At 47.3% G+C, this 16,258-nt stretch overlaps 1 protein-coding gene across 2 annotated transcripts in view; it reads right to left on the reverse strand.

Annotated features, from left to right (window-relative positions):
* ANO2 (anoctamin 2) overlaps positions 1–16,258 on the reverse strand; it is a 336,156-nt gene that overhangs the window by 27,300 nt on the left and 292,598 nt on the right. For both annotated transcript variants that reach the window (XM_043882141.1, XM_043882142.1), the window contains exon 20: positions 11,331–11,476. In XM_043882141.1, coding sequence (XP_043738076.1) covers positions 11,331–11,476 — 146 coding nt within the window. The remainder of the gene's footprint in view (positions 1–11,330; positions 11,477–16,258) is intronic.

Below are 16,258 nucleotides of genomic sequence, written 5' to 3' on the forward strand. Positions count from 1 at the left end.
CTTCCCAGAAATACTGGAATGAGACTCTGGATGCTGCCCGAACTGTGTTTAAATGGCATTTGGAGAAGATGGCAGGTACCTGATTATCCAGTGGGATGACTCAGTTTGTATAAACAGGATGACTCTGGGAAAGGGATTTCCTGGTTGTTGGAGCCACTGCCTTGTAGCGCACAAGCTTGGGGTTGTGTGACAGAATATGCAGGCTTCAGTGCTGATGTTGGACAGATATTGTGGAAATTCTCATCGCTTACAGCTAAGGCAGCTTTGGGACTTGTTTTCCATATCAGTCTCTCTTGGAAACTTGGGAATTACCCTGTGTGGTCCCTACTGTCCATGACCAAACAATATGACTGTTGGAAAGAATCTTGGGTGCCACCTAAGACATTGCTCTCTCACTCCCTACCACACTTCATAAGTGGCCACGTTTACTTGATCATTTCCATGGTGGACTACTCCGTGATGCTTGGAGCCAGCTCTCCCCACTGTTCTTTATTCTCTGGCTCATTTGCAAGTCACTGGGACTCTAGGATATTCGTTATGAAGCATAGTCGTATCAGGAGTTGACTATTACACGGGATATTTTGCCTGGCCTATCCAGATAATTTTATAAGTCCATCACTTGTATTGCTGGACAAGACCTGCCCTTAAGGGGATAAGATTCCCCTAATTAAGGACTTCCCTGGTAGCTCAGCAGGTAAAGAATCTGCCTGCAATGTAGAAGACTAGGATTTGATCAAATCCTGGGTCAGGAAGATCCTCTGGAGGATGAAATGGCAACCTACTCTAGTATTCTTGCCTAGAAAATCCCATGGACAGAAGAGCCTAATAGGCTACAGTCTACAGGGGCACAAAGAGTCGGACATGACTGAAGTGACTTAGCAGGCACAATGGTAAGAATGGGCTTCCCTGATGGCTCAGCAGGTAAAGAATCTGCCAGCAGTGCAGAAGATACAAGAGACCTAGGTTCGATCCCTGGGTCAGGAATATCCCCTGGAGGAGGAAATGGCAACCCACTCCAGTATTCTTACCTGAAAAATCTCATGGACAGAGGTGTCTAGGGGCCTACAGTTCAAAAGGTGGCAAAGAGTCGGATATGACTGAGCAACTAAGAATGCATGCATGCATCTCCTAATTAAAAGCACCTCAAAATAAGTATCTTGGCCCCTGGGGGAAGGGGAAGAGGCAGACTGTTCCAGCTAAATCAATATAGCCAGGGTGTCTGGACAGCTTTGAAAAATGGTGATGTCTGGGAACTTCCTTAGTGGTCCAGTGGTTAAGACTCCACCTTCCAATGCAGCGGGTGCAGCTAAGATCCCACATGCCTCACAGGCCCAAAAAATAGGATATAAACAACAGGAGCTATATTGTAACAAATTGAATAAAAACTTAAACAAATGAAAAATGGTGACATCTGTAGAATCCAGTTGTCACCTTGTCTTCAATTTCCTCAATATAAGATTATCTCTTTCATTCTTTATTCTTCTTCATCTTCATTTATTGAGCACCTACTGTATATCAGGTCCTGGTGACTAAGACACAAGTCTCACCTTCAAGAAGCTCACATCACAATTTAGTGAGTAACATGAAGCTAGGCCATTGCCCTTCAACTGTGTCACTTACAATCCCACGGACAGAGGAGCCTGGCTGGCTACAGCCCACAGGGTTGCAAAAAATCAGACGTGACTTAGCGGCAAAACAGCAACAATTTGTTTGATAAAACGGTGGTAAGACTTTATCAAGAGGTTCTTTTGGAATGTGTCCCCAAACTCCTCTTAGAGGATTAAATTCCAGTCTGTGTTTTTATGCCAAATTTCCATGCTGTCGAAGCCGAAGGCTGCGAGTGTCCAGAGACTTTAGCTCGCTGCTCTGAAAGCAACGAAAGGATTTCCTCGCTCTGAAAGCAATGAAAGGATTTTCTCTCTCATCAGGGCCCTGAGGAAAACCCCACAACTGGGCTGGGAGGAGTGTGCAGCCAAGGAGCTTCGAAGCCCACGCCGGGGTTGGGGACAGGTTGGGGACGCTGATGATTAATGTCATGGCTACTCCTGGCCCCAGCATTCTAACCTCAGCTCTGAGCCAGGGAGGGGGGATTTACCTTGAAGTCTTTTCTAGTAAGCTCTTCAGGAAAAGGGTTTGATATTGGAGATTCCCTGGAAAGCCCGCCGCTCCCCTCACAGGTTTCTGCAGCCTAATCCCTCACTCTCGGGTTTCTCTTTGTCTGGAGCCAGCCCATCCCCACCACCAATCCCATGCCTGCCGCCCCCAGACTCCCGGCTTCCCCTTCACCTCGAGGCCCCTCCCCCAGGCCTGCTGGGCCACAGTTCCAGCTCCATTTAGAAAAAATACAAATATAATACATCTCTCCCGGCAGCCTCCCTGGCTGATGACCTGCCTCGCCATTACAACCGGCAGGCCCTGAGTGGGCTCAGCATGCTTCCTGTCGGCATGGGTGGTCCCGGGGATCACTGGGGGAGGAAGCTGACAGCTGAGAGCGGGGCCAGGGATCACCGCGTTGGGCCGTGCCAGAAGCAGTGGGCAGCTTTGGTTTCACGGCTCTCGTTTCTGTTCAAAGCCCAAGTCAAGGGTCTTTCTGGGATTGGGGAGGTCTAGCCCATCAGGAAGGAAAGGGGAAACCCACTCTGCCCCCTGCCCCCTGCCCCCACTGCACCAAATGCCACGGTTCCTAATGGGACTCTTCTGTGGGATGGTCTAGAGATAGGCTTTAGCCTCAGTTTCACTAATGGGTCTTCAAGGTGATCTGAAGCCACCTGGAGCACTCTCTGGGCCTCTTGCTTTTGAGATGTAGTGTCCAACTGGTATGAATGGACTAGGATGTCAGCATTGGAAGGGACCTTGGGATGACTCTAGTCCAGATAAGGGGCCCTGGGGTGACCTGGCCCAGGTAAGGGACCCTGATAGGGTTACCTGGTGCAGATAAAGGACCACTGGGTGACCTCACCCAGGTAAGGTACCCTGGGGGTGACCTGGCTTGAAAGTCTTAATTCTCATCATGACATTCAGTGAAAGACTATTCTGCACATCACCCAGCTCCACTGGGGTAGTGAGGTTTTGTGCAGAAACCGCCCTCCTCTCTCACTCAGAACTAATCTAGAAGCATGAGAAGCCAAGGGTGATACTGGTCCTGTTTACCTTATGTTTTAAAAAAACATATTAGTAGTCGGGCACTACTGATGACACATTACACCACTGATTAGGACCACAGGCCAGTGGGCTGCACCTCTGCAAGGGAAAACTCATCATTTGGTCTAATCCCTTTGCTATCGAGGAAGAAGTGAGGCCCAGAAAGATGCTGTGACATGTCCAAGGTCATCCCGCTGGATGCAGGAAGCCAGATTTACCCTCAAAACCCCTGGGAAGATGGGAAGGAGAGCTGCTGCTCCCTTACCCTACAGCGACCATCTGGAGAGCAACGGGCTTTGAGACAGGGTGCAGAGAAAGCAGAGGTCGTGGTGTGAGTCCTGTGATAGAGTCGCTGTGAGTTGCTCAGTCATGTCTGACTCAGCAACCCCATGGACTGTAGCCCGCCAGGCTTCTCCATCCATGGAATTCTCCAGGCAAGAGTACTAGAGCAAGTTGCCATTCCCTTCTCCAGCGGATCTTCCCGACCCAGGGACTAAATCCCTGTCTCCCACATTGAAGTCAGATTCTTTATCCCCTGAGCCACCAGGGAAGCCCAAGGCAGAAACCAGTGCCTCCAATAAGGTTCTGACATGTAGACTTGCGTCTTCTCTCCCACCAAGCTCTTTCCCAGCACTGCTACCTGTGAGCAGTGTAGATGGGCTCGCATTACGCCTTCTCCTCTTTCCTGACTTGCTCTCTGGAAAGGAGCTCATAAGAGGCCTGTGATGGGGGAGGGGAGAAGGCAGCCACGCAGAGGAGGGGGAGGGGGGACTATAGGAGGAGGAGGCGGAGGAAGAGAAAGAAGGATAACCACCACTCTTGATAACCCACTCGCTGGATTACCAGCCTGGTAATAAATGAGAGTAGATGCCAGCACTACTAGAAGTGAGATTGTTACAGCCTGGATCAGGAAAAGCGAGATAAATGATACCCTCAATGTATTCAGCTCCCCCTCTGCAGATTTATCCGAAAGGTTCTCAGAGCCCATGCAAGGCCCTGAAATCAGTTACCAACAGCCACGACTGTCTTAGGAGGCAGCTTGTCTGAAACTGTGGGGGAGGGGGACTAAAATACTATGCTGGGGTTGGGGGGGAAGAAGGGTGGGTGGAAGGACAAGGACCTTTCTAGGAGGAGGTGACATGGAATTGGTGCTGGCTGGCCATGGGAGCAAGAAGGCACAGGAATTCCTTGACAAGGACAACACATACAGTCAGGCAGAAAAAGAGTGATGTGTGGGCTGTGGTTGGGGAGAGGTCGGTGTTCATTGTGATCGCACCAAGAGTGTGAACAAGAATCTAAGGGTAAATACAGTGAAAAGATGTCTTCCTGAGGCCTTGCTCAGGATGTGGGAGACCTGGAGGTTTTTGAACAATGGATGACAAGACCCACACGACCTTAGAAAGAATCCAGAGGGTGGCAGGGAGATGCTGGCCTTTGTGAGAGGTGGTGCTGAGGGTGTAGCTGGGGAAGCACCGTGTTTGGGGGTAAAGAGGCTGAACCGAATGGAGGGAACAGCCTCCAGAGATGCTACAGACAAAGACCAGCCCCGCCGGAAGGTAGGTGCGGAGACAGAACACGTGTGACTGCACAGAGATGTCTGGAGGGTGGTGAGAGAACCCAGAACAGTCTCAGGACCAAGTCTCCCATCAGAAGGGCTCAGAAGTGTTTCCCCTGGATGCAGTCTCTTCCTGGCCTCACATGCATGCATGCTAAGTCGCTTTAGTCGTATCTGACTTTTTACAACCCCATGCACTGTAGCTGGTCAGGCTCCTCTGCCCTTAGAATTACCCAGGCAGGAATACTGGAGTCCTCCAGGGGATCTTCCCAACCCAGGAATCAAACCTGTGTCTCCTGTGACTCCTGCATTGGCAGGTGAATTCTTTACTACTAAGTCACCAGGGAAACCTGGGTGTGTGTGTGTGTGTGTGTGCGCGCATGTGTGTGTGTGTGTGTGTGTGTGTGAATCTCCACTATGAAAAGGGAGGCCAGCCCGATACCACAGGATACAGAGCAGGGAGGCCTCTGTTTCTCTGCTGTGGAAGGAAAGGGAGTCAGGGGGCCATCCATTCCAGAAGTAGTTTATAGGGCCCTTCCTGTGTTCCAGGAGCTGGGCTGGGCGTTGCAATGAGGACGAGGACTCAGTGTCCGTCCCTTAGAGCACTCTCACTTCCTTCTGTGCCAGAGCAGGTATAGGAGAAGAGAGGAACTGAGGATGGGAGAGCCAAGCAATGCCTCTTGGAGATGCATTTGAGCCTGAACAACTCAGCAAGAACCTGCTGTGGCAGAGAGGCTAGCACATGCCGGTTTAGACCCCCCCACATGAGCACATGTGGATATCCTTGGATGCTGCACCAGGGCATCTGAACTTTATCTGAAAGGGAGTTAGTCACTAATGTTGAAGGATTCTAGGCAGAAAAGATAATACACTCTGGATCCCGGGTTTTTTTCATTTATATTTTATAATTAATTTCTTTTTAATTGAAGGATGATTGCTCTACAATATTTTGTTGATTTCTGCCAAACATCAGCATGAATCAGCCACAGGTTTACCTACGTCCCCTCCATCTTGGACCTCCCTCCCACCTCCCACTGTTTCCCATCCCTCTAAGTTGTTACAGAGCCTATAACAGCTGTCTGAGTTTCCTGAATCACAAAGCAAATTGCCACAGGCTATCTATGTTACATATGGTAGTGTATATGTTTCTATGTTATTCCCTCCATACACTGTGTTTTTAAAAAGCCATTTTAAAAGCTGAGAAGGGGGACACATGTAAGCCTATGGCTGATTCATGTTGATGTATGGCAAAAAACCATCACAAATTATAAAGTAATTATCTTCCAATTAAAATCAATAAATTTTTAAAAAGCTGAGAAAGGAAAGGGGAAGAATTAGTAGAAAACAAAGCAATTAGGATGTACCTGCTATTGTCCAAAGAGGGAAGGTTGAGGACTTACAAGGCAATACAAAATTCTTAGTAGAGGCTGCGGACCAAGAAATTCACCTGCCAGTCAGCCAACAAAAGATGTTAGGGCCATCAAGTCACCTGCCACTGCAGCCACCCTGACTGAGCAGCCTGAGGGGACTCAGGATGGAGAAAACAGGATCCTGGCCCCAGGTAGCTAAGGTGTATATCAAAGAGATGATTTCAGTGACCCCAGACTCTTGCATCTTCCCAGACATTTTGTTTTTATTGTTCAGTCCCTGAGTTGTGTCCAACTCTTTGCCACCTCATGGACTGCAGCATGCCAGGCTCCTTTGTCTTCCACTATCTCCCAGAGTTGGCTCAAATTCATGTCCATTGAGTTGGTGATGCTATCTAACCATCTCCTCTGCTGCCTTTTTCTCCTTCTGCCTTCAGTCTTTTCCAGCATCAGAGTCTTTTCCAATCAGTTGGCTCTTCGAATCAGGTGGCCAAAGTATTGGAGTTTCAGCTTCAGCATCAGTCCTTCCAATGAATATTCTGGGTTAATTTCCTTTAGGATTGACTGGCTTTATCTCCTTGCAGGCCAAGGAACGCTCAAGAGCCTTCCCCAGCACCACAGTTTGAAAGCATCAATTCTTCGGCACTCAGCCATCTTTATGGTCCAACTCTCACATCCATACATGACTACTGGAAAAACCATAGCATGGACTATACACACCTTTGTTGGCGAAGTGATGTCTCTACTTTTTAATACACTGCCTAGGTTTGTCATAGCTTTCCTTCCCAGACATAAAAAAGTGCTAAATTCATTAATTTGAGATGTCTGGTTGTTCTTTAATTAACAGTAATCTTTTGATGTTATAACTACCATTTTGTTTTTTCGCAAAAACTGATGTATCCTGGCTCCTCCCTTACCTCTTTGGAATAGTCTTTCTCAACTATCCGAAAGCCTGTCTCCTAGGCTTAAGTCCTTAGCATGTCCGCCAAATAAAACATAATTCTCAACTTCTGCATGTGCATGCACAGTCACTTAGGTCATGTCCAACTCTTTGCAACCCCACCGACTGTAGCCCGCCAGGCTCCTCTGTCTATGGGATTCTCCAGGCAAGAATACTGGAGTGGGTTGCCAGGCCCTCCTCCAGGGAATCTATCCAACCCAGGGATTGAACCCGTATCTCTTATGTCTCCTGCATTGGCAGGCGGGTTCTTTACCACTACCACCACCTGGATGGTGCAATTTTCTTTTTCAGTCAACAGGCAAAGTCAGTGAGGTAAGGAGCCATGGATAAAAAAATCCTGAGCAGTGCTCTCGCCAGCTAGAGATGAGGCAAAGTCAGAAAGGAGTCACAGAGTATTCAAGATCTACACCAAACCACGTGCCTCCTGCATCCTGAAGTTTCAATCTGCCATTTCATGAGACAACTTGGATGCAGCTGCAAGGTATGGATGCCCGAGTCTCTTGGTGGTGGGGGGAGAGAAGGTGTCCCGTGTGTTTCCATCAGCTGGGTAATTCTTACATGTCTCTGTGGGTGTATCTAGAGAGCAGGGGAGACTGACAGCTCTTGGTCTTTCAAAATAAGAATCTGGCACTTACTCCAAAATATGCAATCACCCACGCAACTCCTTTTTGATTTGACAGGATCGTAAGCTCGCTACTAAGAAAAATGAGGTCTCCTGTAATGACAATGTCAATGACAAGAAGAATTGTGGCTCATCACCCACATGAATAGCCTGAGGGCCCCAAAGCCTGGGCTGCATTTAAGAAACTAGAGGAGGTTTCACCGAGGGATAATTGAATTCCTGAGTCAGGAAGACAATAGCGATTATTTTTTGGATGACTAGAGGAACAAAAGTTTGCGGGTTTGAGATCAACAGATGATGAAAAAAGAGCCCATGTGAGATGCCAGACTTGACAAGCAAAGCCCTAAGGCCTCCGTGTTCTCTGGAAGGACAACTATCTAAGAATGCTTATATCTCAGGTTTCCAGCGTGATTCTTAGATTTGCCTTGGAATCTCGTACTCTCAGTCTTTAAATCAATACCTGATCCTACGCTGATGGGATGGGAAAAACCTCCTGGGCTCACTGCATTCAGGGCCTCCAGATGGTTTTTAGTCAATTTCTAGATTCAAGAGAAAGAAACTAGACTCTCGACACTGACAGTGGTGGCTGATATTCATTGAAAGCGTATCGAGATGGCGGGCTGTTTGGTTTCATATTTGCTTGGCCATGCCACATGGCATGCAGGATCTTAATTCCCCAACTAGGAGTCGAACCCACACCCCATGCATAGGCAGTGCAAAGTCTTAGCCACTGCACCACCAGGGGAGTTTCCCAAGTACTGGTTGTTAACTGCTCCAGATTCATCTCCTAGTTTTCAGACGCATCCTACAAACTAGGTGCTATTTTCATCAAAGTTACTTCTCAGATGAGGAAATAGGGCCTGGCTGACTTAAAAGCATTAAGCTATGTAGCCAGCCACAGCACGCCTAGGACTGAACACCAGAACACCCTCCAACCACATGTAGCCTACACAGCTAGATGAAGTCATCGTTGGGTAAAGTTTATCCTGTACCTCATCTGTGATCATACTGGGGGCAAACGGTCGCATAAAGGGTGAAGAGGATAACCCAGAGGTACTAGGAATGAAGGACATCTAAGTCAGAAACACTGCTCTTTCACTTATAATAAAATAATCATGTCTCTAAAATGACTGATAGCTTAGCAAAATGGCCTCAAGAGTTCTGTGAGTGAGTTTCGGGGGAACCCAGTATGGAAAGCCGCTGTGTGGTCCAGGCTTCCTCCCCACTCAAGGCTGAATCGGTATCAGCCTGGATTGCTGGAGACACTGTCCTGGTCTCCAGACTTGTCTCCCCTCCCTCAGCTGTTGTTCAGTCGCTCCGTCGTGTCTGATTTTCTGCAACCCCGTGGACTGCAGCAGGCCAGGCTTCCCTGTCCTTCATCGTCTCCCGGAGTTTGCTCAAACTCATGTCCATAGAGTTGACAATGCCATCCAACCATCTCATCCCCTGGTGCCCCCTTCTCCTTTTGCCTTCAATCTTTTCTAGTATCAGGGTCTTTTCCAGTGAATCAGCTCTTCACATCAGATGGCCAAAGTATTGAAGCTTCAGCTTCAGTATCAGTCTTTCCAATGAATATTCAGGGTTGATTTCCTTTAGGATGGACTGATTTGATCTCCTTGCTGTCCAAGGGACACTGAGGAGTCTGCCTCCAGCACCACAATTCCTCCCCCGGGTGCCTTATAAATATTTCATGGCTACAACTATCCTGTGACATTAGGGTCAGGGCCAGAATTAGGGTGAGGGTCAGGGTCGGGGTCAGGCTCAGGGTTAGGGCTAGGGTTAGCCATTTACCCAAAGCTGTCCAGCTAACTGGTGACAGAGCCCAGTATTGGAACCCAGGGAGTACAGCTCAAGCCTCTCTGCTCTTAATCACTCAAGAGAGGGAGCTCTGAAATAGCCACCTCTGGAGAGGTAGGCAGACAGTTATGTAAACACCTACACAAATAATTGGGTGGTAGGGGAGGGACTTGAGTTGGGAGATGGAGGTTGAAAGACAGAGCTACAGGGATTCTGGAGTGAGGAGCAAGCCCCTCCCCCAATGGAAGCCTCAATCTAGCAACAATTTCTTCTTCCCAAGAGGATGGCAGACACACAAGGACATCTGAAATCCAAGCGGCTGTGTCTGTGTTAATGCCTGGTTCAGTGTTGGAAAGGGATGAGAGGTAGAGCTTGGTGAGAGGTGAAAAGCAGCAGGGGGCCATGTGTTTACACAAACGGGGTCTTAAAATTTTCTGTGTCTGTTGCTCCTGAGGCAGGCCTAATGACCGTTTCTTCTTTGGCAAGTTTATTTAGATCTTCTCTGGCAAGTTTATTTAGATGAAAAAGCTTAGGATTTGCCTGGAATTTTAAGAGACCCTGGGCTTCCCTGGTGGCTCAGACGGCAAAGAATGCAATGCGGGAGACCCGGGTTCAATCCCTGGGTGGGGAAGATCCCCTGGAGAAGGAAATGGCAACCCACTCCAGTATTCTAGCCTGGAGAATCCCATGGACAGAGGAACCTGGTGGGCTGCAGTCCATGGGGTCACAAAGAGCTGGACACGACTGAGCAGCCAACACATCTTTTTAGAGACCCCAGGGCTAGAACAGAATGCTGTTAGCCATCTAATCTAGACCTTGTCCACTGCTGTACCCTTAACACACATGCATGTGCATGTGTGCATGCACACACACACACAAACACACACACATACACACTATGAAGAGACAGGATAAATATCAATTAGAAATAACAAGTGAGGTACCTGATACACAGAGGCATGAGTGGCCCCCTGTGAGAAGGGATTAACCAAAGGAGGCTGGAACCATTATGCAAACACAATGAGGGTCAATTGATAGAAAGTAGTGAGTGATTCTGTCGTGAGATCTCACTGATGCTTCTCCACACACTCTAGATTGAGTCAATATTTAGATGGTACATCTGCCCTCTTGGTCCTCTGTTTTTAATTCATTCGTTCCAAGTCTTGGAAACAGGCTTCTCAAATATCCACCCCAGTGAGAGATCAGGATTATTCACAAGTGGCCAAGCATTTGAAGGCAGCTGGTCCAAGCTGGGACACTGCTCAAGATGGAGAACGCATGGCTCCCCAACCACATCTGAGATGACCATGTCTACCAGCCTGTGCTACACGCACTCCCACTCTCAAGGCTCATCCAAGGGCAATCAGAGATTCTAACTAGAAATCCTCCTCTCACCGCCTACCCAAAACATCCTCACCACTTTTAGAGAAAAGCTCACATGTTTTGAGCCCTGCCTGATCACAGGGAGGGACTCTCCTCTATTCTTCTTGTCAAGATGGATATTCCTTGCCCCAGATGTCAGGGGACTACTTTACTCTTCCTTAATGGAAAGTCCATTCTTAAATTTCAGACTTCTCAATTGCCTCTCATGATAGAAACCATGGGAAGGAACCTAGAGACAAAGCTTCTCATTAGATAGATGAGGAGAGGAGATGCAAAGAGAAGAGGGCTCCATATGAGTATCAAATGGGTGATGAGGTACTTCAACTCAAGGCTCCTTCTGCCCCTTCCTTCTTAGCTTCCACGTGGCCCTGAAGGTGACATCGGGTAGCCATGAAACCTTCAAAGGAGCAGACACTGCCCTGGGGATTTTCCTAATCCTCCCCCTCACCCCCGACCCCTTATCTGAACCCACCTCCAGCAGAAGGAAAGTCCATAGGATCTTACTCATTTCCATATACTCTGGTGTCAGTCCAGTGTAAGGTTCCAGGCTGTAGTCTAGGTCCCACTGCTCTGGATGCTTTGAATGGGCAGAGCCAGCTTCTTCAGATTCTGTCTCATCTTTCAGCTTCCGAAACAGCTTCTTTAGCTTCCTGGAAAAGAAAGGGACCAGTCACCAGAAGCCTCTAGAGGAGAGGGCATGTTCTGCAGGCAGAAAAGAGAAAAATGACTAAGTCTTGATATCGAAGCCACTCTGACCTAAGGACAGAGAGAGGAAGAACAAGGAAACAATCTGAGGCAGTCCTCTGTCAGGATAATAAAAAGATCCCCCATAAAGGATCAAGTTTCTTCAAGTCCAAAGAAAATGAATTCTTTTGCTGTTGGATAAGCAACAGAGAAGTGGCCCTACCTGTCAGATGCTCAGACAGTCTCAGAGAGTGATCTATCCACCCTCTTCATGGGGAAAGGGGAGTGTTTAGAAAGTACTAGAAAAGATGCTATCTTACCAGCTCAAACATTTTCAGGTCTTAATAATATAAATAGCATACGTCCATTCTGTCAGTTCAGTCACTCAGTCATATTCGACGTTTCGCAACCCCATGGACTGCAGCACGCCAGACTTCCCTGTCCATCACCAACTCCTGGAGCTCGCTCAAACTCATATCCATCAAGTTGGTGATGCCATCCAATCATCTCATCCTCCGTTGTCCCCTTCTCCTCCTGCCTTCAATTATGTCCAGTAAAGCCAAGCTAAACATTGTCTAACCACCACCATGGGGTAAGCTGCACCCATTCCCCGCCCCCTAATTCATATCTGTGAAGCTCTAAGTCCCAGTGTGACTATATATCAAGACAGGTATATAACGACTTTTAGGAAGTCATTTCCTATAATGACTTTTAGGAAGTCATTAAAGTTCAGTGGGGTCATAAAGGCAGGTCCTCACCTAAAGGGTCGTTTGCCTTGTAAGAAAAGGAAGAGAGGGATATCCCTAGTGGTCCAGTGGCTAAGACTCTGTGCTCCCAATGTAGGTTCAATCCCCGGTCAGGGAACTAGATCTCACAACCCCAACTAAGAGCTCGCACGCTGCATCTAAAGATCCCACATGCTGCAAATAAGAAAAGGTCCGACACAGCCAAATAAATAAATACAACTAAAATTTTAATCTATCTCCACCATATGAAGTTACAGTGAGGAGACAGTGATCTGAAAGCCAGGAAGCAGCCCTCACTAGAAACCAAACCTGGCCAGTCTTTATCTCGAAATATCCAGCCCCCAGAACTATAAGAAAACACACTCCTGTTGTTTAAGCCACCCAGTAGCAGCCCGAGTAGACGAGTCAACCGCATTCAGGACATTTTTGGTCTAAAATAATAACAAGATAATAATGGCACAGCCTCTTGGGGTTGGTATGAAGTTGAAGACTCCATAAACTTTAGTTTTCTTATCTATAAGATGAGAAATAAATATTAGCTAGCACATTGGGTCAGTTAAAGTAGAAAATCTATGTAATATGCTTAATTTAGGACTTGTTATACTCCAAGAGCTCCATAAATATATCTATCAGTGTCCTTCTCCTCCTCTTCATCACAGGAGGATGTAAGGAATGGTCGAGATCCACAGATGCAAAGTTAGATAAAATATTTCATAATAAGATAGCAAGCAATATTTCCGTGATCGCAAGAAATTATAAGAAGCCAAAAGGAAACCTAAACATTCTGAAGTCAAACAGTATGAATTTAGGAACTGGCTGACACCCTGCCTGTGATTCAGGACAGAGGGAGAGGATGAAGAAAAAAAGCATAAAGAAGAGAGAGACAAAAAAGGAAAGAAAAGAAGAGAAGGAGAGAGGGAAGGAGGAAGGGAAGGTCCAGGACCAGAACTCAAACTGAGACTTTCCCTCCAAGTGCCAGTAACCAGAAACTTGACCCAATCTTTACTGAAGAATAATAAATGGTTATAATTAATCATGGGAAATTAAACACATGAATATATCCCTATTGACTTCTGAACTGCTACTGTATTACTACACATGGTTGAATCACTTTGCCATATACCTGAAACTAACACAATATTGTAAATCACTTATATTTTGATTTAAAAATGATAGAACAAAACCAAAAACCACATAAGAAGTGAAAGACATTTGATGGGGACTTCCCTGAGATGGTCCAGTGGTTAAGAATCTGCTTTGCAGTGCGGGGGGTGTGAGTTTGATCCCTATTCAGGAAACTAAGACCCTACATGCCGCAGAACAGCTAAGTCCTCTTGCTGCAACTGCTGACCCCACACACCACAACTAGAGAGTCCATGAGCTGCAATGAAAGAGCCCACGTGCTACAACTACAACCTGATCAGTCAAATAAATAAATATTTTCTTAAAGGCATTTGATGTGTTTAATGAAGTAATTCAGCTGGGAAAGTGGACACTTAAACAAATGTCACTCATCCTGTGTAATGAGTAATAGAAAGGGAGAGATTTAGGAGACGATGGTCAACCCAACCTGCAAGTTTTTCACGGGGAAGAAATATATAAACCAACCAAATGACAAAAGATGAGCAAAGCAGCAGGAGAGAGAGAGAGAGAGTGCTGTGATGGGGAAAGGTGTGTGTTCTAGACACAGAGAATTATCTGTGCAACAGCCACAGACAGTGTGAGCATGGCTCATTGCAGGACTAAAAGGAGTTGTTCAGAATGTTTGGAACATGGAGTAAGAGACAGAAAGTGATGAAAGATGACTTGAGAGGTAGTCCAAGTTCATGAAGATGGCCTTTTAAGCCACCTGGATGCAGGGGTGCCAGTGAGAGATCAGGGTAGCAGAGACTAGGACGGTTGCCATGGACACAAAGGGAAGCAGATAGATGGCAACATGCTTCAGAGATGGGGTTAAGCAAGTGGGGAACTGCAGTTGGGAAGGAAAGAGGGACCAAGGGTGATCTCTAGAGTCTTCACCCAGGTGTGTGGCTGGTGGCAGAGCTGGCTAAGCTGGGTGACACAAAAGAAGAGGGGGAGGAAGTGTTGTTGAGATGGAGGGTCTCATGAGACAATGAAGTAGGGAGGCCTAATAAGCCTTGCTATATGTGGTCTTGTTCTTGTTGTTTAGTTGCTCAGTCATGTCCAACTCTTTGCAGCCCCATGGGCAATAGCCCACCAGGCTCCTCTGTCCATGGGATTTCCCAGGCAAAAATACTGGAGTGGGTTGCCACATCCTCCTCCAATATGTGGCCTGGAGCCCTGCAAACAGATCAAAGTTAGAGCTAGAGACCCAAGAACCATCACGGAGAGAACAACAGAAACCCTCACAATAAGCATGTCTGTGGGCCGAGTGGAGGGGAAGGAACCTTCGAAGGAGGAAAAACAGAAGGAAAGAGGAGTCACGGGAACAGATGCTCAACCATGAGACCCCACAGCAACCAAGGCTGGGCTGGAGGGCAGATGGAAGAAAGACAGGGTGGTCAGCCCTGCGCTGCGCCATGGGCAGGTCCCAAAGTCCACAAAGTTCTTAAGAACCCCCTCTTTCCCAGGAGCCTCCCTCCTGGAGATCCCAGTCCCCATTAAAAACATTAATAAAGGAAGTCTCTCCAGTGCAGGATTTAACAGGAATCCTGCACGTTGTATAATACACAGATGGGCCGTGTGGAAAGCCTCAGATGGTGATTCCGACCGTACGACGCACTCCCTTGTTAAAATAACTCCTTTGATGTTACCCTCATCTCCTTTTCATCTGCTCTTTCTCTGTCCCTTGTTAATGACAAGTTTCAGAAACTCTGTCCAGAACTCCGAGCCTTCCCCCTGTGTGTGCCCTACAGGCTCACCCCGAGACCACGGTGACCTTTGGTCACACCTTGCCTCCTCCCCTCGCCCCCAACCAGAGGAATCAGGACCCCGGGCAGTCTTCCAATGCCTCTGGCTCCACAGACCTCAAGCCTTGTGAAAGAAGGCAGAACTGAGCCTGGGATGGGGCACAAGAAGAGAAACACATCAACCTCTGAATTGTGTATTCCTCTTCTTGACATGGGACAGGATTCAAATTTGTTCCTTAAGCCTCTGATTCACAGCCAGATTCCACTGTACTGAGGGGAACACACACCTCCCTCTCCTGTGATGGCTTTAAAGAGAGACTGTTTTATGTCCTGAAATACAAGACATCACATTTATCAAAAAAAGAAGAAAGTTTACAAAATCTTCCTGGCTGTGTCCAGGGGTATGTTGCAGCTGTTTGGGGATGTGATCTGGTGCTTCTAGCAAGAATAGGGACCAGGAGACATTTTGACAGTGGACATATTAATCCATCTGCTCTGTCCATCTCAGACGTTACTCAGGAAAGAATCTGACACCTGAGGAAGACAGCATTTAGCCTTTTCTCTCTCTCTCTCTCTCTGTCTCTCTCTCTCTCTCTTTCACACACACACACACATTATAATTCTTTCACACACACACACATTATAATTATAACACACATGAATTATAAAAGGCAATTTCCTATTTGCTTCATGGGATACTGAAGATGAATTCGAGATAAAATTAAAGTGAGGAGCTGGGATGTACTGTGGTGTGTTTTGGGATCTGAAGTCCATTTTGTGCAAACACAGATGGGAAAGGTGGTGGGTGGTGTGTGTGTGTGTGTGTGGTGGGGAGATGAGGACAGTCCCCATCAAAGGACTCAGGTAATAACTAGCACAAGATTGGATCCTGACCTGACACCAGCCACATCTGAAGTCACATCAGAAGGAGCTGCCAATGAGCATTATTCTGAGTCCCGTTGTGTTGAAAACCACCTGCCTCCCCTCTGGAAAGCATGTGTCACAACTGTCAGGCCCGAGCAGTCTGGGGCTGCATGAGGGGGTAGAGCTCAAGGCCAGACCACACAACTTCAGTTTCATTTATCATCATGTCCTCATTGGTTACAGAGTTGCCCTTGAATCACCTACCACC

The sequence above is a fragment of the Cervus elaphus genome, chromosome 22, assembly GCF_910594005.1.
Source record: "Cervus elaphus chromosome 22, mCerEla1.1, whole genome shotgun sequence".
Taxonomy (NCBI): Eukaryota; Metazoa; Chordata; class Mammalia; order Artiodactyla; family Cervidae; genus Cervus; species Cervus elaphus.